General features: G+C 25.8%; 7 protein-coding genes across 7 annotated transcripts; 4 read left to right on the top strand and 3 right to left on the bottom strand.

Moving 5' to 3' along the window:
- Positions 1–57: 57 nt before the first annotated feature.
- LOC127282206 (ras-related protein Rab-8A) lies at positions 58–4,352 on the top strand. The gene is made up of 5 exons (XM_051306343.1): positions 58–337; positions 988–1,048; positions 1,939–2,077; positions 2,159–2,362; positions 2,473–4,352. The coding sequence occupies exons 1-5, from the start codon at positions 214–216 to the stop codon at positions 2,569–2,571; spliced, it is 627 nt and encodes a 208-aa protein (XP_051162300.1). The 5' UTR covers positions 58–213; the 3' UTR covers positions 2,572–4,352.
- A 343-nt stretch (positions 4,353–4,695) lies between these two features.
- LOC127282195 (uncharacterized) lies at positions 4,696–6,075 on the bottom strand. The gene is made up of 4 exons (XM_051306318.1): positions 5,837–6,075; positions 5,381–5,711; positions 5,183–5,312; positions 4,696–5,098 (listed from the first exon to the last, which is right to left on the bottom strand). Exons 1-4 carry the CDS (start codon positions 5,978–5,980, stop codon positions 4,822–4,824), a joined length of 882 nt encoding a protein of 293 aa, XP_051162275.1. The 5' UTR covers positions 5,981–6,075; the 3' UTR covers positions 4,696–4,821.
- Positions 6,076–6,165: 90 nt separating this feature from the next.
- LOC127282235 (U4/U6.U5 small nuclear ribonucleoprotein 27 kDa protein) lies at positions 6,166–7,140 on the top strand. Its single transcript, XM_051306405.1, has 4 exons — positions 6,166–6,313; positions 6,385–6,501; positions 6,630–6,772; positions 6,870–7,140. Exons 2-4 carry the CDS (start codon positions 6,392–6,394, stop codon positions 7,064–7,066), a joined length of 450 nt encoding a protein of 149 aa, XP_051162362.1. The 5' UTR covers positions 6,166–6,313; positions 6,385–6,391; the 3' UTR covers positions 7,067–7,140.
- A 116-nt stretch (positions 7,141–7,256) lies between these two features.
- On the bottom strand, positions 7,257–13,103 carry LOC127282011 (Fanconi anemia group I protein homolog). The gene is made up of 21 exons (XM_051306078.1): positions 12,948–13,103; positions 12,480–12,769; positions 12,231–12,398; positions 11,759–12,161; positions 11,562–11,698; positions 11,268–11,491; positions 10,819–11,162; positions 10,625–10,757; positions 10,262–10,569; positions 9,992–10,186; positions 9,755–9,912; positions 9,500–9,676; positions 9,274–9,425; positions 8,994–9,190; positions 8,714–8,875; positions 8,466–8,640; positions 8,186–8,402; positions 8,037–8,109; positions 7,770–7,913; positions 7,554–7,652; positions 7,257–7,481 (listed from the first exon to the last, which is right to left on the bottom strand). Exons 1-21 carry the CDS (start codon positions 13,008–13,010, stop codon positions 7,335–7,337), a joined length of 3,966 nt encoding a protein of 1,321 aa, XP_051162035.1. The 5' UTR covers positions 13,011–13,103; the 3' UTR covers positions 7,257–7,334.
- A 276-nt stretch (positions 13,104–13,379) lies between these two features.
- On the top strand, positions 13,380–15,392 carry LOC127282163 (zinc finger HIT domain-containing protein 2). Its single transcript, XM_051306277.1, has 5 exons — positions 13,380–13,590; positions 13,827–14,106; positions 14,274–14,531; positions 14,612–14,815; positions 14,875–15,392. The coding sequence occupies exons 1-5, from the start codon at positions 13,541–13,543 to the stop codon at positions 15,217–15,219; spliced, it is 1,137 nt and encodes a 378-aa protein (XP_051162234.1). The 5' UTR covers positions 13,380–13,540; the 3' UTR covers positions 15,220–15,392.
- Positions 15,393–15,577: 185 nt separating this feature from the next.
- LOC127282093 (zinc finger protein 853-like) lies at positions 15,578–22,176 on the bottom strand. The gene is made up of 3 exons (XM_051306179.1): positions 21,842–22,176; positions 21,102–21,503; positions 15,578–20,965 (listed from the first exon to the last, which is right to left on the bottom strand). The coding sequence occupies exons 1-3, from the start codon at positions 22,016–22,018 to the stop codon at positions 19,418–19,420; spliced, it is 2,127 nt and encodes a 708-aa protein (XP_051162136.1). The 5' UTR covers positions 22,019–22,176; the 3' UTR covers positions 15,578–19,417.
- A 1,186-nt stretch (positions 22,177–23,362) lies between these two features.
- Positions 23,363–25,150, top strand: LOC127282296 (triosephosphate isomerase). Its single transcript, XM_051306468.1, has 3 exons — positions 23,363–23,571; positions 23,983–24,236; positions 24,353–25,150. Exons 1-3 carry the CDS (start codon positions 23,463–23,465, stop codon positions 24,731–24,733), a joined length of 744 nt encoding a protein of 247 aa, XP_051162425.1. The 5' UTR covers positions 23,363–23,462; the 3' UTR covers positions 24,734–25,150.
- The last annotated feature ends 2,625 nt before the right edge of the window (positions 25,151–27,775 follow it).

Raw genomic sequence — 27,775 nt, 5'->3', positions numbered from 1 at the left:
TTTATTTATTGTAATTTTTCAAATATTTGATTTTTGTTTAGGAATGTTTCTGTGATTATTAATTTATTGTATCATCGAATGAGAGAATTTAAGGGAAAATTTATTGCGAAAGGCGCAGGCTTCAAATCGATTCCATCACCCACCTCACACCCCTAAAGAAAATGTACCGAGTTTGTCGACTCGGGGGTGATACGACAAGTGATCAAAGCAAATATGGCGCTAGATTTTGCTGCCACTTATAAAGTTCTTGTTCTCGGGGACTCTAATGTGGGAAAAACTTGTATTGTCCATCGATATTGTGATGAACGTTATTATGACACCTACATATCTACAATTGGTGAGTTTTTTTTCTATTAAAATTGATTAATTTATCTATAATTATTTCATTCTCATATATACTTTAAAATTATATTACTTTTTGAGCTGCACGTACACTTCATTATTGTTGATAGCTACATAGTGTAATTATTATTTATTTTTAAAAAATACTTAAAAGTATTTTTTAAACTTTAAATAAATTGTATTTTCTAATTTTTAATTTAAAGACATTTTTTTATTTTAATTACGAAAATTGATTGCTTTGTAATTTTATAGTAATTATTTTCATGTGACTTAATAATATTATTTTCTTTAATGACGTGAATTGAAAAAAATTAATTAAATTATTTTAATAGGAATATAAAGAATTTTCATTGTTTCTATTATGTATTTCACAAAGTTCAGATTTATTTAAAGAAAGGTTAGAGGTAGTTACCAGTATTTATTAATGTTGAAAAGTAAAAATAGATGAACCTATGATTCGAGTCAAAGGTTCACTGTATATTTTTTTTATAAATTAAAATGTAAAAGAATATTATATACAATAGAATTTTTTTTATCATTTAAATCTATTTTTTTCAATTAAATTTATTTGAAACATATTAATATTTATTTGATAATAATTAATACGTAGATTTTGAAATAATAATTTTTTATTTTATTCCACAGGTATCGATTTCAAACAAAAAATCATCAATCTTGATGGAACTCCGATAAAACTTCAAATTTGGTGAGAGAGTCTATATTTTTTTTTATAAATAGCCATAATATTTTTTTCTATTGTTATCATTTATTTATTTATATTTATTAATTAATCATAAAAAATGTCATCACATTAGAACGTCAAATTTATGTCACTTATATTTTTTTAAAATTAGATTTATAAATTAATAAAATTATTTAAAATGTATTGAAAATATTTAAATTCTTTACTTAAAATTAAATAACTTTTTAATGAAAGATATGAGATGCTTCATATTTTTTGCAGCTAGATGTCGCATTCTTATTGATATTAGTAATATTCCTCTCGAAAGTGGTAAAATTTTCCAACGATTACTATATAAGACTGTTTAAAATTAATGACTTACAGAGAGTCCGGTACTGCTCAGGAAATCGTTAGTTGATTCTCTGTCTGGAGATATTCCCCAGGTGTTGCTCCAGCCTCGAGGGATATCTTTGTCCAAAGTTGCGTTTTTCTATAATGTTGCTTGTTGACTGAGATAAGTTCTCCTGTGATGATCCTCTCTCGTTGAATAAACGAGTTTGTTGTGATGTCCTGGAATTCGACGTTTTACAGCAACAAAGAAATTCGTGATGATAGAGTAATTTATCTAACAAAAAAAAATAACGAGTTGTATTATCACTTCTTCGTTTACTGTGGCAGTAATAATGACTTTTTTGTAACTATTGGAAATTTCTTTAAATTTAATTAATTTATAAGAATAAAAAAATAAAAAATTGTTTAATTCGTTTAAATAAAAATTTAATTAAATATTTACAAATATAATATATAAATGGTAAATTTAATACAAATGAAAATTAAATTAAAAAATAAATATTGAAAAGAAATGGAAATTTTTACTTACCACAAAAAGTTGATAGAACGATTAATTTTTTAAGGGACACTGCCGGCCAAGAAAGATTTAGGACATTAACAACAGCTTATTATCGTGGTGCAATGGGAATTCTTTTAATGTACGATGTCACCAGTCTTGAAAGTTTTAATCATCTATCTTATTGGCTTCGCAATATTCAAGAGGTAATAATTTTCAAATAATTACATTTTATATAAAAAAAAAAAAATATTTTTAATGTAAAATTACTATATCAAATTGTATAGAACGCATCTCCAGACGTCGTTAAAGTTCTTGCAGCCAATAAATGTGATGCTACGTTAAATAGAGTAGTTGAAGCAGAAAGGGGACAAAAAATAGCTGAAAATTTTGATATGCCTTTTTTTGAAGTTTCCTGTAAAGAAAATGTTAATATTGAAGAGGCTTTTCTTACATTGGCGAGAAGAATACGAGAGCAACGAGGACGAAGGGTGATACAAAAAAAATAATTAATTTTTCTTATAAGTTTACTATATTTTTTAAAAATAATTTTCATAGAAAAGAATTAAAATAATGAACTAATAAACAAATATTTATTCAGGCAAGTTTATTCGAGGCTTCAGAAAGAGAGGATGCCAACAGTATAATAAAAGCCCAATCACCATCACAGCAAAGTGACTCCTGGAAATGCTCTTGTTAGCCAAATTGATAATAATTCATGAATTTAAGGAAAATTTCCTTCACTGCAAATTCATCGAAGCTCACAAAAAAGTCAATTTAAAATGATTGACCTTTTTTAATATGTGCAAAAAATAGAAAATTTTTTATATATTATTCTCTATATATATGGTGTTTTAAGAAAAAAAATCCAAATCGACAAAAAAAATATTCTGCACAACATAGAATCATATACAAAATTCTAAAATTCACATTTTGAAATCATCCCATTCATTTTTTATTTTAAAATGAAAATGTCTAAAATCTGGAAACGAGAGGAATATATAGATTTAAACCACAATTTTTAATGTATAAAATAATTGGAGTGCACAAAAAAAAATAATAATGAAATTGACAAATTTCATTGTAAAGTTCGTATAAAGAACATTACGAAAAGTTTTTTTTACGGCTTTTGATATTTGCCTTTTTAAGTCGAATGAAGAAGAAGAAAAAAAATTTGTATTTAAAGACAAACAAATTTTTTTACATGACAAAAAAATGTTATTAGATGATTTTTTAAGGCCTAAAATAATATTGATCCGGAGGCGCGTCTAAGTTACATTATATTTTCGTCATATGCGAATTTATAATGTTTAATCGAAAGACTTCATCAAGCGCATTGTGATTTCCGTCAGAATTTGAGACTATTAAGAGATTATATTACCACAATTATATTTTTCAAAATATCCAATTTATTCCAATTTTGAAAATTTCGTGATTTTTTGATGAAATTTTTATTTAATAAAAGAAAAAATAGAATTGAACAAATAATGGAATTGTTGGATATTTTTAATGAAAAATAAACATCTCTTTATCGAGGACCATTATTTAATTCTCTAAAAGTAAGCAGCGTGTAATTATAGAGAAAATGTTAACACATTTGTTAAGTGAGTATATTTTTAAAGAAATCATTTCTTTTTAATTTTTCTATCGATCCTAAAATTAATTTTGAATTTCTAAAAATTGTAATGTTTATTTACAATTTTAAATATAATTTTTTTACTTGACTCAAATTTTCAAAAATTGGAAATTTAATTTTTTTTTAAAGTCCAAATTAATATTTGAAAATTTTTATTGTATTACTTTCCTTAAAGGAAAAAAAGCGAGTCGTACAAGTATTCTAGCATGTGCTAATTTAAGACCACCAAACACAAAATATTTAATTAAAGCTTAAGAGGAACGTGCATTAATTAAATCGCACGATCGCACAACGTACTTTCGTAGTTAGCATTGTTGTTCTCTTATAATAAAACAAAACAAAAATAAAAAAAAAATAGAGTCGCATTTCGTATCTTCGTTTATGCTGGCAGAAACACAAAGCCTTTGCCTTTATTGTGCCTATAAACGAATGTAAAAAAAAATATATTAAGCTGCTTTTTATAATTAATAATCGTACCACAAGCAAAACTTCGGAACAAAACGTCATAAATTGGCCTCACAAAAAAAAAAAAAAAAGAATGTACACTATGTCAAAGTTAATTGGAAAATCTATAGAAAGCACTAATTTGTTTTTATGTTTTTTCCAATATTATATACGTTAGGATAGCGATAGATAAATTTTGATAAGTGTTCAAATAGATCAAGGATTTAGACTGATAATTTAAAATCCCTGAATTTTGTTGCACACTCTTTTGAATTGTTAAACCTTATTAATTAATTGTTTAACTAATTTATTAGATTGTTTTGTATATTATTGTCGTATATTTACAATCTCTGTAGAATATTGTAGTAGTACAAACGAATAATTAAATTTCTATATTACAATTGTAGATTTGTAACGAGAAATTGGAATTTGATAATCACAACATTTTTAATTTTCTTAAAAAAAGAAAAAACCAAAGCAGGTCTTTGGAAATTATGGCAATTTTTTTCTAAACAAAAACATTTTGTTATATTTCCTTTATAAATGTTCTTTTTTCATTATTATCATTTTAAAAGTTTTTTTTTTTACTAATAACTTATTTTTGAATAATTGTAATAAAAATATGTTTTATCACATTACCACTGAATTTCTAAAACTAGAATTTAAGTTTGTAGATAAATTTTTCAATAATAAAAATGCACACTTTCTATTTAAGTTGTACAATTAATTCACTTTTTTATGATAAATTACTTCAAGAAAAAAAATTTATTTCAGATATATTTTTTATATATTAGATTTCCTTAACTGCAATATTGTCGTAGATATAAAAAAAATATCACCCAATTATATATAATTAACAAGAAAAATTAATTAAGAAATAAATGTATTTATCCGACTTTTTGCTTTTTTGACGGGTTTTATAATTGAAGCACTGATACCCTTTACTTTTCTCTTTGCGTTTGAAAGTTTATTTTCTTGTTTTAAATTCTCTTCTGATTGATTATTTGTAGATAGACTAGAATTGAAATTAATTTCCTCAACTGCAATGGATTCAGAAACTTGATTTGTTATTTCTTCTTTGATTTTCACTTCATCAGAAATATCATTCGTGTTTTCAGCTTTAATTTTCACTTCCTCTGAATCAATGCTGTGTAAAAGGAAGTTAAATTTTATCTTTTTTTTTTTTAGAAAAAAGTTAAAAAAAAAAAAAACAATAATGAAGCATACAAACCTAAAATTCAATTCTTCAGCTTTATTGCACAAATTGAATAGTGTTTTAAACATACATTCGCCGTTTTCTTCCGTTTTTGTTTGTATTATTTTTAAACAATCTTCGTTAAACGGTTTGGTTGCAATATTTTCTGAAAAAAGTTTCAATGTCGATTTTTTTTTCTTCTGAAGAAAAAATTTGAACATTTTATTTACTTACTTCGAATAAGTTGTGCACCCTCTGCTTTATATTCTGCAATTTCCTCATCCTTATCTTTAATAATTTTTAAAAGTTGATGATGTTTCTCAATTAAATCCATTGATATTAAGGAAATTGATTTTGTAATTGTCTCATAAAAATCCTCGTTACTTCCTCTATTTAAATGTAATTCAAATTTTAATTTACCACCTTTAATATTATTATACAGTGTTATTTTATAATTATTTGACTCTTCTACAGCACAATCCAGAATTTCTGGAATTTGAGACAAGATTTCGTCTATTGTTTTTTGAATATTTAAAGCCTCAATTTTTAAAAGAGGATTTAATACCTGCAAAATGAATGTATTTTCTATATGTTTTTAGAAAATTATGATATATCACAAAAATATAATTATATTATAGTTATAAATACAAAATATGTATAATTGTTTATATTAAAAAATGAAGTAAATACCTTGCATCTATGTATAATTGTTTCCATTGTTAATTCTTCAAGCCAGATAGTGATAAAATTCGTAAAAAAAATTTTATAAACATTATTCTCTTTTCTTGACGCGAATGCATAATTTTTGTCAAGAATTTTAACACACTTCCACATTTTTATTTACACTGCAAAAAAAATAAATAAATAAAAGTAAATATAACCTGTATTCCCGGTGTTTTGATTCTGACAGTTAAGGTTAGAATTCCACCAGATGTTTATTTTCGTCCCTCCTAATCTGATTGGTTAATGTCTAGTAACTTCCTCTACAGTCGTCCAGTGATTAGTAACTTTTATTTGTGTTTTATTTTTCCATTGGCATTACTGATACAACAGTAAATATTATTACTTTATTATTTCGTAAAAAATTTATTAGAATAAATTGTGTTCACTACGTAAAATATTGACAAATGTCAATGTGATTTATTTATTATCTATATATTTTAATTGGTAAGGGAAATACTCCCATATTTTCCTTGTATATAAACAGACTTTTTTTTAATCTATTATTTTACTTTCAGATAGAGAATGGGTCGAAGTCGTTCACCATCTCCTAGTCGACGAAGGGATCGTGAACGTTCCCGAGAAAGAGAACGTGAGAGAGATCGACGAAGAAGACGATCTCGTGAAAGACGAAGGTAAATTTTAGTATATTCTTTTCTGAAAAAAAATATAAAATTGCGATATTAAGAGAGAGTTATTAACATAACCTCAAATTAAAATTGCTAATATAAATATGATTTTTTTTTATTAAATCTAATTACAGATCAGTAGATCGGGACATAGTTAAATCAAGGGACAGAGATAGAGAACGAAATCGTGAAAGATATAGAAAATCTTATAGTAGATCCCGCTCGAGGGAACGTGTTAAACCAAAATCTAAACCAGATGAACGTCCTATAATTACAGGTATTTTTAAAAATGTTTTTACATTATTTCATAATTTATGAATGTAGAATACTTAAATAAATAAATATTAACATCGGAACAATTTTTTAACTCATAGAAGCCGATTTACAAGGTAAAACTCCTGAGGAACAGGATATGATGCGTTTAATGGGATTTTGTGGCTTTGATACAACAAAAGGAAAAAAAGTAGAAGGAAATGATCTTGGGGCAGTTCACGTTATTTTAAAACGTAAGTACAGACAGTACATGAACAGAAAAGGCGGATTCAATAGACCACTTGATTTTGTAGCTTAAAATTAAAGAACTTTCGTCTTCTAATGGATTTAAAAAATAAAATTTATAATTTTAATAAATCGTTTTCATCTGAATTTGACGTATTGTACAAATACACCTTTAAATCTAAACTCACTTTGAATATATTAATTTTTCATACATTTTGTATTTTTGTCATTTAAAGATAAAGGTTTATTAAAAACAGAATAGGTTAAAATTTTCAAATTTAACTGTAATTTTATTTTTAAAAAAATAAGATTTATCAAATACAAAAGAAATAAAGAATTTATTACTCAGAAGATGAGTTTAATTTACGTCTCTTGGAAACTGAAACTTCATTTTCTTCTTCGCTCTCATCACTATTTTCATCATCGTCATCTTCAATTTCTTCTTCTTCATTTCTGCTTGTATTGTGCGTTGTATTTTGAGTTGTCAGCTAAAATATTAATTATTTATTATTTCTTCTATAAAATTAAAAAAAAAAAAAACTGTTTAATAATGTACTCACCATACTCATTCCAATTCGCTCTATATTTTCAACAAGCTGCCTTTTATTAATTGAAAATTCTCTCGTGTGACTCTGTTTAATGTGTTTATTGAATTCAATCTTAAACAGAAAGTGAATTTAATTTTAAAATATGAAAATTGAATTTGTAATGTTTATTTGTAACTCGAAACATTAAATTTTGGCGTTTTTTTTTTAGAAAAATATGCAAATACATACCTTGCATTTTTTAGACAGCTGAAGAATGTCCTTATTAAATTGTTCAATTTCATGAATAACTCGAGGTATCAGCTTAGTTTCCCTTAAAATTTTATTTCGTCGTCCTTTTGAATCATTTATTTTACCCTGTGATTTTATGTCCTCCTGGATAAAAAAAATATATCGACATTTAAACAGTTGTCAGTTACAAATATAATCTATCAGAACTCAAATCAGTTTTACTGACTTGATGCTATTTACTTGATAAGAAAATATTTTTAAACGTACTTCTAGATTATAAATATAAGTTTCAACTTGAGGCTTCAAAGTTTTTCCAGCAACTTCTACTAACATTTTGAATCTGAAAAATATTAAGAAAATGAAAATAAAAATTAAATTTCCAAGCTTAATTAGACATTAAGAAAAAATAGTTTTACTTATTTGAAACGTTTGTTGTGTTTTCTGGTTTCCATTTACTGATGAAATATTTCGTGAGATTACTCAATATATTGAAAATTTGATGAATATTTTTTAAAAGAGCATCAGAATGTAAACCATGTGTTTTTTTAATCGATGCCAACAAATGAAGATTCATAGCAATACTGCTCAATTGTTTGCAAATTTGTATTTCAGTGTCTCTTATTTTTTGACGCACTAAAAAAAAAATTTTCAATTACATTTAATTAGCATTGAAAAAATTTTATTCTAAATACATACTCTCATCATTTTCTAGTCCTGGAGTGCATATTAAAATTTGTTCCGCTTTGACTCTGTTAAATAACAAAACAACATCTTGTAATTTCGATTTAATAGCATTGTTCACTGCACAAGCAATTTGAACAAAAGTTGAAACATTTATTATTTCATATTCTCCCGTATCGGATTGATTATCCTAAAAACATAAAATGATTATTAAAATAAACAAAATTATTATAATTTTTACTCTTTAAACATTGTTATTCTACCTCAGCGAATTTGTCACACAAATCTTGACTAATATTTTGTAAAAATATTTCACCGTAATCTGTTGTTCGAACATCAACAAACAACATCAATTGAATGATTATTAGACAAATAGACGGATCATTAATTACAGTTGCAGCTTGAGTTTTCAACCAATCTTGCATCTAAAATATAATTTTAAAACTTTATTTTAAAAAAATTTTTAAATTTTAATATACTTTAATTATTTATTTATTAATAGGTATTATATATTTATATTTATATAATTAATAGGAAACTTACATCGTTACTGATTACGCCTCTTTCAAATGTCATTTTATGAACGAAATACGAAATGGTTTCGATGAGGTATAGAGGAACTTTTTTTAAATTCGAATCATCTTCTTCATCAACTTGGAGTGAAGCGATAAATTTATTTTTTAATTCAATTAAAATAGTGTCAATGTTAGTATCAAGTCTTTCTTTCTCAATAGCATCGCCTACAAATGATAAAATAATCATTTTCATTAAGAATTGGAAAGAAAATAATTAAATTATTTTAAATTCTTTATCGTTTTGTTACCTGACATACAGAGAAACGCCGGTAATTCTGAAGTCCATGAATTGCAAATTAAATCGCAAAGCTCTTTGAAACATTCAACAGCATGCACTGAAGAAATGGGATTAATTTCTTGAACTTGATCCAAATTTGATATGACATTCTTAAAGAGTAATCTATAAATAAAAAATTAAAAATAGATAAATAAACATTAAAAAGATTATGAACAGTAAATAATAATACAATATACCGGCCAATTTGGATGTATGTTTTTGAATATTTATCTTTGTGTTGTTTAATAGAATTCTTTTTTAATGCTTTCTCATTACGAATTAACTGCAGACAAGTTTGTAACACATAGTTATTGAATTCTACGCGTTGTTTTAAAATTTCAACTTCTTCTTTCGTTGCCCACGTCAAGTTTTCTCTAAAATAAATAGATATTTGATTATAGTCACATATTTTTTTATCAACTTTATTAACTATTTTCTTTACAAATACTTACTCAAACAGCAGTGATAACATTTTATGAACAGTTTGAATGTCCATAACAGTATTTGGTAATTTCAATGTGACGGCACGAGTATTTTTACGAATCATACTTCTATCAGTTACATCTTTATCCACCTTCTTAGGGTCACCTTTTTTACTTTTATTACTTTTCTGTATAAAAAAACAGTTATTAATTTTCAATAATACAAAAAACAAATAAGAATTTAGTAAAGTAAAAAAAAAAACTCACTGGCTTGAGAAAATCAATAAAACGTATATACGTCTTAAATAAACTGTTAATATTTTGTGCAGTATGATCACTATCCTTCGACCAAGATCCAAATTTAAAAGCTATTAAGGCTTCACAAACAGATATCGTCAATTTTAGATGATGCAGCGTCTGTTGTGCTTTAGGAACGTTATCTAACAAATCAGTTGTTTCATTCTGAAAAATTTTTTTTTTCCATTAAATATCAATTTTGAACTTTTATAACTTAAATTGTTATCGATTTCGATTTACCAAATTAAGATGTTCAGCTTCCGTTAAAGGTATCCTTTTGCACAGTGATTCTAATATTGTTGCAAATGAATTGATGGCAGCATAATTTTTTAAAGCTGTTTTTATATACAATTTTTGAATGAGAAAAATCAAATCCCCAAGTGGTTCCTGTAAAATTTCATCGGCACCTTGTGTAATAGTTGATTTATCAAAAATTAGAGGTGGCAAAATATCTTCATTAGGTTCGTAGAAGACCATGAAATGCTCAAGTAACATTTCCGTCACGTATTCTGCTAATTCCATATTAATAACAACAGCATCGTAAATACCTGTAATTAAAAATGTTAATATTCAAAATTTCTTATCGTTTCTTTCGATTCTTACCTTGGTATAAATATAAGCGCACTTGACAATCATACATTAAACATCTTTTTAAAATAGATAATAGTTCATGACAAAGAGACATATTATATTTAGGATCCTGTATAATCCTAGCTGTATTTCTTTCAAGTGCTGCCTGTAAAAAAAAGCATTAGAGAAAATTTTATAAGATACAAAAATACAAAATTTATACAAACTTGGGTAACAATTGAGGATGAAGACGTTGAAGTGGAAGACGAACAATTATTTCCTTGACTTAAGGCATTCAGTGATGATACTTTTAAATTCTTCAATAATTCTAAAAAACCCAATACCGCCATTTTTCGCAAATAAATATCACTTTTTGTCAATGCTTTCCTCAAGACTAACACAAAAGTATCTCGTACACGTTGCGATGTTTTCAATAAGGGAAGAATAGCTGATACAACCGGCATTACGTCACTTCCTGCTTTTGAGAGTAATTGTTCTAATAAAGAGGTAATTATCGATTGATGATTTGTTGTAACTAAAGCCAATCGTCGACACATATACGATAAGCAATCTGTTAATAAAAAATATATATTTTTTTTAAATTATCTTACTAAAAAGCAAATAATTATACTTGACAAATCTTGTTATAAAAGAAATTATATTAGTTTCTTTTTACCTGTATACTGTAAAAAGGAATTTTCATTTGAGATTATTCTCTCAGATAGACAAAGTAAAATACTTGATCCCGATTCATGTTCTTTTTTAGCTATTCTTTGAACAATTTTTGTTCCAATTTCCCAAAGAACAGTTGTATCATCATTTCCAATTTTCTTTTCACTTCCCATTAGATAAAAAGCAAATTCTAAAAGATTTGATAGAATATTACTTCGCTCCTTTTTACTGTAAAATAAAATCTTTGTTATCTCTTATCTATTTTAGCTGAACAAAAAAAATTTGATTTTTTATATACCTATTCTCAATAACATCGTCGATTTTTTCAATAACTTTCCATTCATTGGGTATGAGATTTCTTAACCATAAATTATTTTTACTTCTTTCTTCTTCGTGATATCTTCGAACGATCGATAATTTCAGTACTTCAAAAACCTACAATGTTAATTTGATTTTATTATAATGTAAAATCAAATTGTCAATTAAATTTATTACCTGATCTTTGAAGAAATCAACATTAAATAATAAAACTGATATTATAAATGTCTGCATAATAAATTCTGGTTTATTAGTAACATTTTTAAGAAATCGTAAATAATTTTTTAAAATCTTTTGATCCATTTGCACTGCTTGATATATATGATATAATACTGTGCTTTCTGATTCTTTTATATTTCTTATATCAATATGTCCTATATCTTGACAACTTTCCTGTGTAGTTTCGTCATATCTTTGAGAAAAATATTTACAAAGTATATTTAAAAGTAATCTGCTATCATCGCTAAGTCGAAGAAGTTGATGAACCAAAGGAGGAATCTCACTAAGATCAGATTCAAGAAGCGCGTTACTTAAAGATCTTAGAACAAGATCGAGATCATTTTTTTCCAATGACATCTCACTAAAATAATTCAATATTAGATTAAATAATATTAAAAAAAAAAAAATTCAAACTGAAAAGTAAACTTACCGAAACATTTTTGCAAGTGACGTTAAGAGTTTCAAATCCCATTGACTTTGACTTATTATTTTTACAATTGCGGATTTGTACTCTAATCCAGTTATTTCGGATCCTTTGTGATTAATATATTTTTCTTCTCTAAGTGTTTGTAATAATGGTGGTAATAAATCTTTCCAACTAAAATGAAAATAATTAAATTCCATTAAATTAGATGGAAATATACTGGTATTATATAAATTTAATACACATTATACTTGCCACATATGATCATCGTCATTATTTTGTATTCTTGCTAAACAAAAGTCAACAAGTTGTACTAATATCCTTTTTCCACAATATGGAAATTCAATAATAATACGATTAATAATGTTATCAACATGATTTGTTGTTACTTTGGTTTTTAATAAACTTTTGAGTACAGCTTCTATCAATAAATGTCTGTCTGACTGGTATTTTTCCGAATTGGAATTGGAAAATTTTAATAAACTTTCTTTTAACATTTCAACGCCTTCTGGATAGCATATTTTTTCCGTCACCTTAGCACATAACTGAAAAACATTTTTATTTGTAAAACGTCCTTTTGTGATTACTCAAAAAATCCCACTTTTTTTTTGTTTAAATTTTTTTTTTTATGTCTCAATGGTAAAAAAAATAAATAAAAGTTCTAGTTAAATAACTTTCATTTTATTGTCACAAAATATAAAAAAATGTATTGTTTATACTTACTTCCTTTATTTCGCATATTTCAACAGACTTTTGCTTATCAGAAGATTTGCTAGTTTTATACATTTTTATATTTTATTCCGTTTCATATAAAAGTAAACAAAATACGCCGAACATTCAAATTTTGTTAGACCAGAGAATTGGTATGTAGGAAGAAGACCAAAGGTAAGAAATCTAAAGGTACAATCACACGATGAAGGAGTTTAAGGGTTGAATCACATGAAGCAACAAATTTTGTAACTAGATCATGAGTATATATTTGTCCTTTTCGCACTCATAGTCTAGTTACAAAAATTTTACACTTTAAGGTCAATGCACAATAGTTTCGCGAACGTGAAGCATGAGTTAGAGAAAAGGACAGAGATATATTTTTGTCCATTTCTATCTAGTTATAAACTTTGCCGCTAGAAGCGACACCTCTGCTAATTTAAAGAGAAAGAAACCGGTTTCAATTTTTTCTGGATTTGACACAGTAGTATCACGTGTATAACAATAAGATTAATAAACAATAAATTGACCAAAACAAAGCTGTTAAAAGTAATGAATTTAATAATATAATTATAATTGTATTAAAATAAAATTTACTTTAAACAATAATGACTAGTTTAGACAAATCAAAAGATGACAGAAGCACTTTGTGTTCAATGTAAGTTTTAAATATATAATTCAATTCTAATTATTTTTTGTAATCGACTCATTTTTTCATTTAATTTTTATAAAAATTCCTCTTGTAAATTTAACCTTAAAGTGTTAGGTCATTGAAAAAAAAATTCATAATTTGATGGTAAAGGCATTTTTTTTTTAATTTAAAAAAATACTTTAAAATAATAAATTAAGATGTAACTTTTATATAAACAGTAATTTACTTTACTTTTTTTTTAGATGTAATGAGAATCCAATGCAGTATACTTGTCCAAAATGCAGTATTAATTACTGTTCCTTAAATTGTTACAAGTCTGAAAAACATGAAGCTTGTTCAGAATTATTTTATAAAAATTGGGTAGAGATGGAAATGAAGGTTCGAAACTATGATCCTGAGAATAAAAAGAAAATGTTGGATATTTTGGAACGATTAAAACGTGAGACGGAAGAGCCAAGTATTGTAGAAAAAATCCTAAATGATGAAGATGATTGCGAAGAATTGGATTCTGATGACGAGGATGTGAGTCAATATAATTTAAATTTCTATAATAATAATAATTTGATTATTTTGTGTATTTTTTTTATTAATTTACAAGGAAAGTATTTTTAAAAAAAATGTCAGACTGAAACAAAACGATAATTCAAATTATTACTGTAATAAAAATAATATTTCGTATTCAATTTTAGGGAATTTCTTTAGAAGAGCGTATTGCGAATATTGACTTAAATGATGTTGATCAACTGTGGTCCTCATTAACAAATTCTGAGAGGCAGGAATTTGAAGCAATTATTCAAAGTAATAATTTCGAGAAAATTTTACCAGAATGGATTCCCTGGTGGGAACAATGTGTTGAAGTAAAATTAGTACGAGAAATTGACGAAGTCCCAGAGTATGAAAAATTATGTCCATCCTTAATTTCAGTACCTGCCATGAATAGTCAAATGGTAAGAATCTATTTGTTAAATAACAAAATTAAAAATAACTTCATTTACAGAAAAATAATTTAATTGTATTTTTTATTTAGAAAGTATCTCCAAGTGTACATTTTAATTTGATAAATGTTTTGTGCTCCTACGCATACGTTGTTTTACATTTTTATGGTGATCATTTAAATTCATCAAAATTGGCATCACAAGTCTTTCTCTATGTATGTGAAAATATAAATGAGAAAAAGAATTTTCATAACATTGACTCAGCTATCAATGCTGTATTTCAGCGAATTTTTACAGTAAGTAAAATTTTGTATGCCTTTAAATAATTTTTTATAGAAATTTTAAATTTTTTCAGGAAACATCTGCAACGGATAATGAAGAATTGGATACGATTTCGAGTATCAAACAAGCAACTGATCAAATTATTCAAGGTCCTAAAGATAATTGCAGTTATTATGTATTGGCTGCTTTATCTGATTTGCATGCACTGTTTTCAAAGGCAAGAAAAGAAACGAGTAAGTCTACAAAGTCACAATTTAATAAAAAATTCGATCAGTATAAAGATATCGATAGCGTAGATATTTCAAAAAAGACTCTTCAACTTCATTTAAAAAAACTAGAATTCTACTTCTCGTGGGTGAAATTATTTGGAAAAAATTTATCTGATTTTAAAATCAATATTGATCAGCCTGATGTATAATGAACAATTTTTTAATACACTGGAATTCTACTTTTGTGTATCCCAGTGATGTGTAATTTATTCTTAAATTAAGACGAAAAAGCGATATTTCGCCTAAACTGCAAAAAAATTGAGTAAAATAAATTATTAAATGAATGAATAAAAAAAGTGAAAGTGATGTGTGTCAAAAACTATACGGTAAAAATAAATCATCAATTATTTTGACCTAATTATCTTAAGATTAAGATTATTGGTTATTATAAAAGATCAATAAATTTAAAAAATTTTGAAAATTATCAACATTTAGCCCTTTAACATTCTAGGAAAATTGGAAGTATAAGAACTATAGGTAAGAAAATGAGAGTAAAAGAAATTTGAATACTATTCACACAGTAGTTTATTGTAATAATAAAATAAACTCATGCCATACTCTAATATGCGTTTATGAATTAAACGTTCGATAAAAACTCTACAGATAGTTATTGCAGCACAAGTATAGCTCTCTTTTTCTAAGAATTAATAATATTATAGTACCATCAACTTGAGTAATCTCGGACAATTAGGCTAAATACGGACACTTAAAATTTGTTGGAAAAAAAAAATACTGTAGGGAATATTTTATATTTTCATTTCATACATTTTTGTAATTTAACAAAAATTAAGTAATAAAAGGCAAGTTTTATGTCTCCGGAATTAGCCCAGTTGAAGGTATTGTAGTACATAAATACATTATTGTGCAATTTCGCAAAAAAATTAGTTACAGTCTATTGCTGATAAAATTTAGTCATAACGTAGACTTAGACTGTGAATCGATTTATTTTAATTATGCTAATTAGAAATGCACTAATGGTTAAATATAATAATAAAAGAACGCTTTTTTTTGATATTACAATAATCCGTCGGAAGTGAACGTGCAATAATTATTATTTAGCTTAAATCTATTTGTCTATTTTTTTAGCTGTAGTCTTAAATGTTTATACATAATATAATCTTTGGCCTTAAATCAGTAACTTAAATACTAGTTATAGATAATTACTATACACTTCTAATTAGTCGAGTAATACATATTTACGCAACACAATTCTCAACATTATTGACATTGATTACATTCTGTAAATTCAACGTGCCAGCATTAGAAAAATTAAAGCAAAATTATACAATACAACAAAATTTTCTTTAAATCAAGGCAATTTTTAATAAATTCTTGATTTATTTGCCTTTTTGACTAATGGTTCACTTGAAAATTAAATTACATTTTTATAATATAGAATAATACAGCCCAATCCGAACATTCACAAAAATTATTAAATATTTCTTCTGTTTATCAACAGAGGCTTTTACATTAGACAATAATTCATACTTAAATGGAACATTTTATAATAACTAATCTCAATTACGTGTATTTTAGAGTTTTCGGAAACTATCACAATTTTTCTTTTAAATTTATTCTTAATGTGTAAAATTAAATTACAGTATGGCAATGTGAATAAAAAAATTTCATAAAATTCAATAACTAAATTATTAATGTTTTGTAAACAAAAAAAGAAAGTAAAGTTTAAATTACTCTATGTTCATATTTATTTATTTATTTATTTATTTTGTTTGTTTGGCACATATGTATTGTTTTGCAACTATTTGATTTAAAAAACTATTTACCTTTAAAATTAAATGTTTTATAAATTTGTTTTAAAAGTTAGGCTATCGGAATGTAATTTTACATTAGTTATGTACAACTGTTATAAATTACTCGGTACACCAAGTAACTATGAATATAGATAATTGAGTAAAAAAAAAATTTTTTGAATTATTAAATTAACTTAACTCGATTTTTGATTTAATTTTTGCAGTTCGTGAGTTAAATCACAAATACAAATTGAAAAAATGTAATGTAGTAATTTATGAACAATAAAAATATAGTATTTTGAATTTGAGATTCTTGATTAGCAAAACATACATCTCTGTGTCTTTATTATTTACTGAAAAAAAACTAAAATTCGAAGAATATTCCAAATATTAGATTATTGATACTTTAGATACAAATTAAATTTACAGTGACAATTGAAAATTTGTTTAAACATTGATAATATTTCTTTGAACATTAAAAATGATCATGAATGATATTTCACAAGATTTTTCAATTTTTGTTTTTACTTTTCTTTATATTATTTTTTTTACTGTGTTATTGTGACATGGTATGTTACTTTGCATAAAGTATTTAAATTTTTAAAATCAAGCGTCATAATTTATCACACGTAAAGAGATCTTTTTTATTAATCATTCAACGATTAATAAAAACTACGTTACAACTTTTTTTTTAAACCAGTAGTATTCTACAAAAATTTTAGTGACAGATCTAATTAAAATACTTGCAACAAATTTTGTTGTTTCTTGTTTTGAGTTTTTATCTCTTTTAAATATATTTTTTATATTTTAATAAATAATGTAGATAAATAATAATAATATATATAGTAAATAATTAATTTTCAGTAAATATTTTTCATGTTTTTACAATATCCAACTCTTTTCTTTATACCATAAAAAAGAGCTTCAAGACACTCTTCATACTGCAGAAGAATTGTATTAAAAAAATAATATCCTTAAAATTAATAATTTTTTTTTATCTCTTAATTTTCTATCAAACTTTAAATATAAGTTTAAAAATAGTATAATTTTTTTTTAAATCTAGCAAAGAATGATTTTTTCAAAGCTCATGCATTAAATTCAAAAATCTTTAATAATTTTATGAAAATACATTCAATAATTTTGTTTATATAATTATTTAATTCGACAAGAAGTAAAGAAAAAAATTTGGCATATTAAACAAAATAAAATTGTTTCTTTTTCAAAACTATGTACAAAAGTAAGAAACAAAAAGTCAGTCCATATTACTTTAAATGACGAAGTAAATTTTATCCTTTTTTTTAAAACTAAATTAAACTTATTTTTCTCAGATAATTTTTTATTTTATAAATCAATTTCACTTTTGAAATATAATAAAATAAGCAAACTACAAAAAAAAACTAGGCTGATTTCTAATTTTGGTTTTTTTCACTTTCAATATATAGGCATTTGTTATTTTGAAAATTTGAAAAATATACAAAAAAGATGTAATAATCCAAAAGAATTTTTCAAAACTTATTCAAAATTTTCTAAGTATTAATAGCCATGAAATGTAATATATATTTTACATATTATATAAAATATGTATGTGTATACAATATATACATTTTTTTTCACAAAATATCACGTAATGAAACTAAAATTGATTGAATTAAATGGATAAAGTTTTTTTAATGATTTGGTTAATAACTTATCAATTATTTTTTTATGAAATGTGAAAATTTCAATATTTAATTTTGATAGTTTTTGATTTATAAAAATGACTATTTATCCAAAACTGATCTTTGATTTCAATTATTGAAACTGATTTGAACGATTTTCAAAAAAATGAATTGCCTCGGATTAATCGATATTCTCGCCTTTTAGAATTAAATAAAAATATCAGTAAATTCCTAACTGATTTATCTGAAAATTTCATATTAAATGTGACGCACTTTGAAGAAAGGGACCATAGAAGCAAATGAATTAGATTATGTTTACGATAATTTTACTTTGTTTAAATTTTTTTTTTTTATTTATATAAAATAAAAATCAGTTTTTATTTTTTAGATGTAATAAAGATTATGTTTACGATAATTTTACTTTGATTAAAAGTTTCTTTTTATTTATATAAAATAAAAATTAGTTTTTATTTTTTAGATGTAATAAAGAGATATATCAATAATTTTTATTGAAAATTGTTCCTCTTTGAAATTTTAAAATATAATATATAATTTTTTGCTTCTAATGTCCCTTTTTTCAGAGCGCGTCACAAATACATAATCCAAAAATTTAATTTGCATGAAATTCCCGATATTAACATCGGAAATTAAAAAAATAATTGAAGTTACTTTGAGATTTATAGAGGAATTTGATTAAAGATTAACAGAATAGATTTTTGGTCAAAATATATACATCTGATTAGGCTTTTGAGCTAACGACTTAAGATTAGATTTCCAAATAAGGAAATTTCATAAATTTCAGACTATCTTTGAACTCAATTAATTGAGTTGGATTTAGAGAAGCGTGTCCCCCGGGAAAACCAATTGCTTTAAACAACAACGATTTTATGATTGTTGCCGTTTGGCAAAAGAACATAATAGACACGCTTCCCCTTATCTCATTGGAACTGTGTGATATTTTCCTGATAATGATTATTTTCAAATGAACCATTTTGTTGTTGTTCATTTCTTTCAATGACACTTTGAATTGGAACAGAATCATTGGTTGTTTGATTTAAATTTGTATTATTTTCTGAAGTAATTTCAGTTGTTGTTGTTGTTATTATCTCACTATTTCCATTTGACTGTTGTCCACTGACGGAAGAATTTTGACCATTACTCGTATTTTTAGAGCGATGACGCATTTTATGCGAAGCAAGATATTGTTTAACTGAAAATGCTTTATGACACATGTCACATTTATATGGCAATGGATCTGTACATCCACCATTTATATTATCAATTACTGCACTTGACGCATGTGTTGTCAAATGCATTAAATAATAATGTTTAACAACAAATGATTTACCACAAGTTTCGCAAATATAAGGACCTGAGACTCCGTGTGTTTTTCTATGTTTATGGAGATTATCTTTACGTGAAAAACTCTTACCGCACAATTCACATTCGTGCATTTTTTGACCAGTATGAGATACTAGATGCCTCACTAAATGTTCCTTACGACTGAATGCTTTCAAGCAGGTAGTGCACACGTAAGGCCTCTCACCACTGTGCAATTTTCGATGTTGAAATAGATGTTCTTTCCTCTTGAATGGCTTTCCACAAACATCACAATTAAAGGCACTACCACCATTTGCATTCACGTGAACCACTTCTTCTTTTGAAGCCATTTCTGTGCCTTCATTTATAACTGACGGACTGCAACTGTGAGTTTCCAGCATGCTTAAAGTGGCAAAAGTTTTGCCACAATCGCGACAAATCATATCCCTTGTGTGTTGTGAAACCGCTTGCGGATTGACGGTAATTAGAGATGGCGCATCACTAACTGGCCTCAACCTTAAAAATTCCGAAATCATTGAATTTCTTCCATCTTCAACTGATGACTTTGAATAGTCCTTAAACTCTTTGTTTTCATCACGGGTCGTTGTAAGAGAACCGTCTTTAAATCCCAAGCTTAAAAATACTTCCGGCGATGCTTGAACTGTTGGAAAATTTGGATTAATTTCATTCTTTTGCGATAACTCCGCCGATTGGACTTTTTGAATCACTTGTTGTGTTTGTTCAGTTTCTTCTTCGGACTTTAAAATAATATTATTGTTCTGAGACTGTTGTTGCTGTTGTTGTTTTTCGATTTGTTGAACGTGCCTTTGTTGCAAATCGCGTTGTTGTTTTTGTAAAAGTTGAATTTGTTGCGAAAGTTGACCTTGATGGACGTGTTGACTGATTTCATTCGATTGATTTGTTGTCTGTTGTGAAATTTGTCTAAACGATTGCACTTGTTGGGATATTTGATTTTGATTTTGAATCTGATTTTGAATTTGGTGTATTTGGGAAGGCTGAGATTGGTTTTGTTCAGTGATTTGATTTTGACTTTGATTTTGTTGTTGATGCGATGAAACTTGCTGGGAAGTTTGCTGCTGATAACTGTAATGAGTTTCTGCTGTTGCCTCAACAACAGCTGCTGCTACACCTCCTCCGGATTGCATCTGAAAAATGTCTTGCTAATTTGTATGATTCGTTGAATTTATTTTTTTTATCATTAATAATTAATATATCAATTTATTTCTATATTATAAATCTTATTCTTAGATTTTAATTTTAGAATTTTTTTTTGTAACTAACCTGCATAGCACATTTGTATTGTTGAACTCTTGCCTGAACACCGCTAATGATTTGTATATTAGCAGCATTTATATTGCTGACAAGAACTGGTTGCTGATGTGAATTTTGTTGCTCCGGAGAAGCAATAAATTGATTGTTGGCAATAGCTGGTACTTTTTCAATGACTTTTAATGGATCATCTTCTATTGCAGGTTCCTCTGGTGTGGGAGTTTTCTCTTTTTCAGTACTTTTTACATAAACCTTGCCTTCTTTTAAACATTCTTCACTAAAATTCATTGATGTAAAATATGATTCCAACATTCCTTCAGCATTGACAACAGACTGACGAAACTCTGCAAAGTTTTCCAATTTTCTAACACAATCATGACACACAATTTTTGGCAATGAATCCTCCTCCATCACCTGCAATATAATATCCACAAATTATTATTAAAGCCATTGTATAATTTTTCAAAATATTTTTTTTTACTTTCAATCAATAATTGGATATTTAAAAAATATACTTCCCAATACTTACTTTTCTAGATATTGAATATAATTTTCTATATTTAATATAATTTGAAAAAAAAACATTTGAAAATCTTATATAAATAAATAGAAAACGTGGAAAATGATAATTCTTTAACAATAAAAATATTTACTTTGAAAATAGGTTCAAATTACTAAACATTCTAAAGATGTATTACACATTTAAATGTATATGTATATCAAAAATTGTTAAAACAATGTATAAAACGTACTTGAACATGTAAATACATGTGAATTTTTGTCTGCAGTTGTCTTCTGCGCCCTTCGTCACGAAAAATGTTCATTTTATTGCCTTCGCTATTAGTGCACAATCTGCATAACTCGTAATAATTCACCCTTCGATATCCTGACATTTCTGTCAAATATGTAAATTTAGATATCCTTTTCATAAACAGACATAAATACTAAGGTGTACACATAATACAAACTAAGTATAAACCAGTTATGATTGTAAATTAATTCAGAAAATCAACAACGACATTTGTTGACATCGAACCCCATATAACCGTGTTACTCTATCTATTTGCGGCCATATGCAATAGGGAGTTTTATACGTTTTAAGCTTTATCCACAATAGACCAATTAGGCTGCATTCTCATGGTTGCGTTTTGTGTTAAATTTTTGAGGCTGCAGTCCCATGGCAGCGTTTTGCGTTGCGTTTTGTCACTAGACCATGAGTGTAAAAGAGATGCAGATATATGTTTGCTATGTTTACACTCAGGGACTAGTGACAAAACGCAACGCAAAACGCTGCCATGGGACTGCAGCCTGAGAGTGCAAAAAAGATGGAATTATAAAGGTGCTTAAGGTGCTTATATACCTCAAATTTCGATCAGATGAACATTATTTCTGGACCGTGAAAATGCGTGAAAAGTCATTTTCACGGCGGGTATTTTTGAATTGTTTTAAACAAAAAATGTTTTTTTTAAGAAATATAATATTAAATAATTGTTTTAGTATGTAAGAACACTTTAAAATAATGATAGAGAGATGATTTGATTAAAAAATTTAGCAAATTTTGCTTTAAAACGTTTTCTGCTACAAGAAAGTGTAAAATGACGATGTTTGTGAAATGGTTTGTACAGTGTACATGTGTACATGTTTCTTTCAGTTATTCGAAACAATTAGTTGAATTTAAATTTATTTGATAAACATTTCAACTTACCGATTTATTTTCAGCACTCATTATTTATTACAAGTTAAAAAGAACCGACATAACATAAACAAAACTCTGAGAGACACTAACAAGGAAGAAGCACTGTACAAACCATTTCACAAACATCGTCATTTTACACTTTCTTGTAGCAGAAAACGTTTTAAAGCAAAATTTGCTAAATTTTTTAATCAAATCATCTCTTTATCATTATTTTAAAGTGTTCTTACATACTAAAACAATTATTTAATATTATATTTCTTAGAAAAACATTTTTTGTATAAAACAATTCAAAAATACCCGCCGTGAAAATGACTTTTCACGCATTTTCACGGTCCAGAAATAATGTTCATCTGATCGAAATTTGAGGTATATAAGCACCTTAATTTTGTTATTTTTGCACTCATTATCTAGTAACAAAACGCAACGTAAAACGCCCTTAGGCTGTGTTTACATGATTACATTCCGAGTTTCCGCACTCTGCTTCGACAGGGTTATGTACGTTCATTTCTATATGTTTTAGTTGTCATTGTGTTCAAGCTTAAATGTTTCCATCAGGACAACGTGTTAGTAATTTTACATTTAAACATTGGCAACATTGTTTGAAGGTCGAAAGGTCGTTTAGGCTACAGGAACTTTATTCGTTAAAGAATTTTTTTAACAAATTAAAAAATTTAATCATGGATCGAAAATTTTTTGTCGGTGGTAACTGGAAGATGAATGGAAATAAAAAAGAAATTAACGAAATTGTTAATTTTTTAAAAGCTGGACCCCTTGATCCTAATGTCGGTGAGTAAAATTATTTTTCCTCCAGGATAATTATGTATTATATATAAATCTCTCCAAGGTGGAAAAAATTTTGTATAAATTATTTTTATATAAGCTTTTTAAATGACATAAACTTTTTGAAAAATGCTCAACATTTGATTGTTTTTTTTGACATTTCTGCTCGTATAATGAATGAGAGAAAGAATATTTAATTTATCTTCTAAAAAAAATTATTTTATCAAAATAAATATTAAGTTAAGATAATTTTTATTGCAAATATATAGGTAAATTGTATTTGAATCAATAATTTTTATATTTAAAACAAGTGACTTTTTATGACTCCTGTAGGGATTAAACGACTTTCTTGTAAATTATGAAAAAGATTGTCGAATAGTTTATAAATGACTTAAAAATTTTTTACTACCATTACAGAGGTAGTTGTTGGAGTTCCATCAATTTATTTAACATACACTAGAGATATTCTCCCTCAGAATGTAAGTATAAGTGCTCAAAATACATACAAAGTTGAAAAAGGTGCATTTACCGGAGAAATTAGTCCAGCAATGCTGGTAGATAATAAAATTCCATGGGTTATTCTTGGTCATTCTGAACGTAGAAATGTTTTTGGAGAAACAGACGATTTAATTGCTGAGAAAGTTGCTCATGCATTAGATTCTGGTGTCAAGGTTCGTATTTATAATATATTTACTAAAGTATTTAAAATTTTTTTTTTCGCATAATTTCAAAGAAAATAAAACTAGAACTCATTAATTAAAAAAGGTTTTTTTTTTCTTTATTATAGGTTATTGCTTGCATTGGAGAAAAATTAGAGGAAAGAGAAAGCAATAAAACCGAAGAAGTTGTATATCGTCAAACAAAAGCTATTGCTGATAAGATTAAATCTTGGGACAATGTTGTTTTAGCTTACGAGCCAGTTTGGGCAATTGGAACTGGAAAAACAGCATCACCACAACAAGCTCAAGAGGTTCACGATAAATTAAGACAATGGTTTACAAAAAATGTTAGTAATGATGTATCAAAATCATTAAGAATTATTTACGGAGGTTCTGTAACTCCAGATAATGCCAAAGATCTAGCGAAAGAAAAAGACATTGATGGCTTCTTGGTAGGAGGAGCTTCATTAAAACCAGGTTTTGTTCAAATTGTCAATGCAAAACAATAAAAAAAAAGTACTTTTATCGATTCACTTCATTTTGTTAGAGTGTTAATTGTTTACTAAATATAGGAATATCCGAATAACCCGAGTAATTAAAAATTCAGTTACTCCTCACTTTTTGACAAATCAAGTTCTTCCGAAGATTAATTTATAATTGTAATTCTGCTTCCCGACTCTCTAAATAATGTTAATTATCGGTATCTTTATTTAATCTTTAGATTTTAATTCATGTTTGTTCTGTAATAAATAAAGAAGAAATGTTTATAATATAGGAAATAGTTCGGAAAAATTTTGACTAGTCGTCGAAAGGTGGAGAGTTCCTGTTTGCAAATGTTGATTTAAAAGTCAGAAGCATTTATCTTTATCTGTAAATTATACAAAATGAATTTATCAAGTAAAAGATTAAACTGTAATTATGAATAATTCTCATTTATCTTTTTTTTTATTCTCTTCCCAGCTTCTTCCTATGATTGTCAAAACTTATCACAGTCAAATTCCGGAAATTGTATTTGATTTTTTTTTTCGTATGTCCCCTTCAAATATTAATAGTTCTGGTTTTGGCTTGATAATTTCATAAATTTTTGTCCTGGTATAAAAGTCACAAATCCTAAAAATATTAATTAAATAATTTTTAAACATTTTAATTAATTAATAATTAAAATTTTTTTAATTAGCCTTAAGAACGATATTAATTATTTTATTATTCTACTATTTTACTATTCTATTTTAATTTTTAGTTTTGTAATTAAGAGGGCAATTAATATGCAAAAAATCCAAAGAGATGTACGTGGAGAGAAATAATAAAGAAAATTAAATTTTTTTAAAATTAATTAATTAATAATTTTGAAATGGGATTGACGTTTAGACGATTCAGTTGACACCAGGACGCAAAATTTACTTTCAATTTTTGGTTTCTAATTCGTATGAAAAAAAATTTTTTTTTTCATCAAATATAATTCCTAACATAAAATTTATCGTTTTTTTTCCAATTCTAGAGCTAAAATTAGATTACAATTAACTAAAAAAAATTTATAATTTGCAAAGAAGATTATTTTTTGCGAAAATTTTGTTTGTTATCAATTTTTTAACACGGAAAACGCAAGGAGATAGCCTCGGAAATCCAAAATATTAAGTCCTTAAAGTTCTCAGTCTTATAATTTTTTCTTCGCTGCTGAGACGCCATTTTGCCGCTCATCATCTTGAATTTTTTTCAATTTGCTAATATGAATTTTAATAACTAAGAATTCGAGGACAGAATATATTTTGATTTTCTGATTCATTTTCCGTGTTAAAATATTATAATTAAACCAAAAAAAAATTTTTTGCGAAAAATCACTTTTTTTGCAATTAAGTCAATACAAAATTTTATTTTTTTTTGAATTATAAATTAATTTTTATTACAAAATTGTAAAAAGTGTTAAATTTTACATTAGGATTATGATATTTGATGGATTTTTAAAAAGAAAATTTCATATAAATTAGAAGAATAATTTTGTGAAATTTATATGTATATATGTTTGTTTTAATAATATATATATATGTTTCGTTAAAAAAAAAGTAATGAAATTTTTTTGCGATTATAAACCTACATCTTTATGCTTTGTGCAAGGCAAAAAGTTTGCAAACATAGAATAGAGACCTAGGGATGAAATCGTGGGAAAATCCACAGTCGTTGACGCCATCACTTTGTAACGTTGCGACGCCGCAATATCGAGTTTCCGCCCATTTATGTTCTCACCTCCAAAATACTGCGTATAAATTCGACAAACGTAAGCTTCCAAAAGTTTGCGGATCTTTACTTTCTGATGTTTTATCTATAACTATATATATATATATATACTAAATGTGATAATTGTTTTAATTCTCATTTTTAGAAATTTGAAGTAAATTTTTTTTCGAAAAGAGAATTTTCAAAATTTTTAAAATGAATTTAAATTTATTTGATTCAAAGAAATATTTACTTGAACCAAATAATTTTTGAGTCAATTAAATGATTTTTTTTATCAATTTGAAACAATTTTTTTTAAATAGAGAAATTATTGTTTTAAAGACAATTTATTTAATTAAAATAAAAATTATTTGGTTCAAGTAAATATTTATTTGATAATATTCAAGTCAATATTTATTTGAAATAAATTTTTTTTCATTTTATAGATACCATATTCATGAAAATTGAATTCTATTAGAATCTTTTTGAAACCTTGTAGGAGTATCTATTGGGATCTAGTGGTTTTATATCATAATTTCAGGCATTTTTTTTTATTTTATTGGATCTACTATTTTCAATTTTGTAACCCAATGTAATCAACCCAAAAACCTCCGAGTAATAATTTTCTTGAAAATTGAATTATATTAATTAAACTTTTCCCATTTATTTATAATAATTAATTATCATCCTTAACACAATTACTGTAATAAAATTGAATAAACGTTTAGTTGATTCAAATAAATTATATACAATTGAATACTTTTTTTTGAATTAACCAAATGATTTATTGCATTTGACTAAATTTTAATCTTAATCGAAACAAAAAGTTTGTTCTATACAGGTAAAAAATTTGTTTCATAATAAATTATTTATTTTATTTGAATGTCTTAATGTAATTTCGCATTTTTTAAATTAATTTTTAATAAATTATAAATATTCACAGAAAATTATAAGGTATTAAAATAAGCTGCAACGCTTTTTATTTTAATCCAATTTTGCTTATTTTAATACCAAAATGGATTAAAATAATAAGCGTTGCAGCTTATTTTAATGTCTTTTAATTTTCTGTATTAACATAATAATATTTCATAATTACTTTTTATCCATTGAAATGATTTGTTTCGTTAAGTTAAATTTGTTTTAAATACAAAAATTATTGATTCAAATACAATTTATTTAATTCAAATAAAAAATTATTTGGTTCAAGTAAATATATTTATTTGATAATAGTCAACGGGATTATTTGAATCAAATAAATTTTATTTCAGTGCGTAATCTTTGAATGGATTATTTTAATCTTGGATTAAAGCGCTGTACCTTATTTTAATCCATTTTGTTAT

The sequence above is a fragment of the Leptopilina boulardi genome, unplaced genomic scaffold (genome assembly GCF_019393585.1).
Source record: "Leptopilina boulardi isolate dan_hultmark-lab unplaced genomic scaffold, ZJU_Lbou_2.1 LbouV2_114, whole genome shotgun sequence".
Classification (NCBI taxonomy): domain Eukaryota; kingdom Metazoa; phylum Arthropoda; class Insecta; order Hymenoptera; family Figitidae; genus Leptopilina; species Leptopilina boulardi.
Note: the sequence above shows the minus strand (reverse complement) of the source record. Positions and strands in the feature narration are given on the sequence as shown.

What these genes read in the sequence shown, in the direction of transcription:
- LOC127282206 (XM_051306343.1), top strand. Translation starts at nt 214, where the DNA reads ATGGCGCTAGATTTTGCTGCCACTTATAAAGTTCTTGTTCTCGGGGAC. An exon ending in CCGATAAAACTTCAAATTTG is followed by an intron (nt 1,049 to 1,938) that starts GTGAGAGAGTCT and finishes TAATTTTTTAAG; the next exon opens with GGACACTGCCGGCCAAGAAA. An exon ending in GAGAGCAACGAGGACGAAGG is followed by an intron (nt 2,363 to 2,472) that starts GTGATACAAAAA and finishes ATATTTATTCAG; the next exon opens with GCAAGTTTATTCGAGGCTTC.
- LOC127282235 (XM_051306405.1), top strand. Translation starts at nt 6,392, where the DNA reads ATGGGTCGAAGTCGTTCACCATCTCCTAGTCGACGAAGGGATCGTGAA. An exon ending in CGATCTCGTGAAAGACGAAG is followed by an intron (nt 6,502 to 6,629) that starts GTAAATTTTAGT and finishes ATCTAATTACAG; the next exon opens with ATCAGTAGATCGGGACATAG. An exon ending in TGAACGTCCTATAATTACAG is followed by an intron (nt 6,773 to 6,869) that starts GTATTTTTAAAA and finishes TTTAACTCATAG; the next exon opens with AAGCCGATTTACAAGGTAAA.
- LOC127282011 (XM_051306078.1), bottom strand. Translation starts at nt 13,010, where the DNA reads ATGTATAAAACTAGCAAATCTTCTGATAAGCAAAAGTCTGTTGAAATA. An exon ending in GCGCTTATATTTATACCAAG is followed by an intron (nt 10,570 to 10,624) that starts GTAAGAATCGAA and finishes TTTTAATTACAG; the next exon opens with GTATTTACGATGCTGTTGTT. An exon ending in TGTGTGACAAATTCGCTGAG is followed by an intron (nt 8,641 to 8,713) that starts GTAGAATAACAA and finishes TTATGTTTTTAG; the next exon opens with GATAATCAATCCGATACGGG.
- LOC127282163 (XM_051306277.1), top strand. Translation starts at nt 13,541, where the DNA reads ATGACTAGTTTAGACAAATCAAAAGATGACAGAAGCACTTTGTGTTCA. An exon ending in AGAAGCACTTTGTGTTCAAT is followed by an intron (nt 13,591 to 13,826) that starts GTAAGTTTTAAA and finishes CTTTTTTTTTAG; the next exon opens with ATGTAATGAGAATCCAATGC. An exon ending in TATTTCAGCGAATTTTTACA is followed by an intron (nt 14,816 to 14,874) that starts GTAAGTAAAATT and finishes AAATTTTTTCAG; the next exon opens with GAAACATCTGCAACGGATAA.
- LOC127282296 (XM_051306468.1), top strand. Translation starts at nt 23,463, where the DNA reads ATGGATCGAAAATTTTTTGTCGGTGGTAACTGGAAGATGAATGGAAAT. An exon ending in ACCCCTTGATCCTAATGTCG is followed by an intron (nt 23,572 to 23,982) that starts GTGAGTAAAATT and finishes CTACCATTACAG; the next exon opens with AGGTAGTTGTTGGAGTTCCA. An exon ending in CATTAGATTCTGGTGTCAAG is followed by an intron (nt 24,237 to 24,352) that starts GTTCGTATTTAT and finishes TCTTTATTATAG; the next exon opens with GTTATTGCTTGCATTGGAGA.
- LOC127282093 (XM_051306179.1), bottom strand. Translation starts at nt 22,018, where the DNA reads ATGAAAAGGATATCTAAATTTACATATTTGACAGAAATGTCAGGATAT. An exon ending in ACATGTATTTACATGTTCAA is followed by an intron (nt 21,504 to 21,841) that starts GTACGTTTTATA and finishes ATTATATTGCAG; the next exon opens with GTGATGGAGGAGGATTCATT. An exon ending in AATACAAATGTGCTATGCAG is followed by an intron (nt 20,966 to 21,101) that starts GTTAGTTACAAA and finishes GACATTTTTCAG; the next exon opens with ATGCAATCCGGAGGAGGTGT.
- LOC127282195 (XM_051306318.1), bottom strand. Translation starts at nt 5,980, where the DNA reads ATGTGGAAGTGTGTTAAAATTCTTGACAAAAATTATGCATTCGCGTCA. An exon ending in CAATTATACATAGATGCAAG is followed by an intron (nt 5,712 to 5,836) that starts GTATTTACTTCA and finishes TTCATTTTGCAG; the next exon opens with GTATTAAATCCTCTTTTAAA. An exon ending in GGGTGCACAACTTATTCGAA is followed by an intron (nt 5,313 to 5,380) that starts GTAAGTAAATAA and finishes AACTTTTTTCAG; the next exon opens with AAAATATTGCAACCAAACCG.